This window comes from Eurypyga helias, unplaced genomic scaffold (genome assembly GCF_000690775.1).
Source record: "Eurypyga helias isolate BGI_N326 unplaced genomic scaffold, ASM69077v1 scaffold4684, whole genome shotgun sequence".
NCBI classification, from domain to species: Eukaryota; Metazoa; Chordata; class Aves; order Eurypygiformes; family Eurypygidae; genus Eurypyga; species Eurypyga helias.
The window spans coordinates 15,680-15,880 of NW_010246672.1; the positions used below are offsets into that span (position 1 = coordinate 15,680).

Below are 201 nucleotides of genomic sequence, written 5' to 3' on the forward strand. Positions count from 1 at the left end.
ACAGCTGTGCGTCGGGCAAGATGAGCATTGAAGAAATGATTGAGACCAACAAGAAATGGCTGAAAGACTTCAGGAGAGACTCAGGAGTGTATCCTTTGCCCGGATCTGGTTTTCAGTGGCACTCCAGCTTTGTGCAGCGGGTCGGAGGAGACGGTGGGGGGGTGCGTGGGGAGCACTGAAGCATCGCGCAGTGGCTTCAAA

General features: G+C 54.7%; 1 protein-coding gene across 1 annotated transcript in view; it reads left to right on the forward strand.

The window, feature by feature from the left end:
* The window catches only part of LOC104508746 (centrosomal protein of 164 kDa-like), a gene marked incomplete at both ends in the record, with an annotated part of 15,495 nt that extends 15,342 nt beyond the window's left edge, over positions 1-153 (forward strand). The window contains 1 exon segment of the mRNA XM_010150469.1: positions 5-153. Within this exon segment, the coding sequence (XP_010148771.1) occupies positions 5-153 (149 nt within the window).
* Between the last annotated feature and the right edge of the window lie 48 nt (positions 154-201).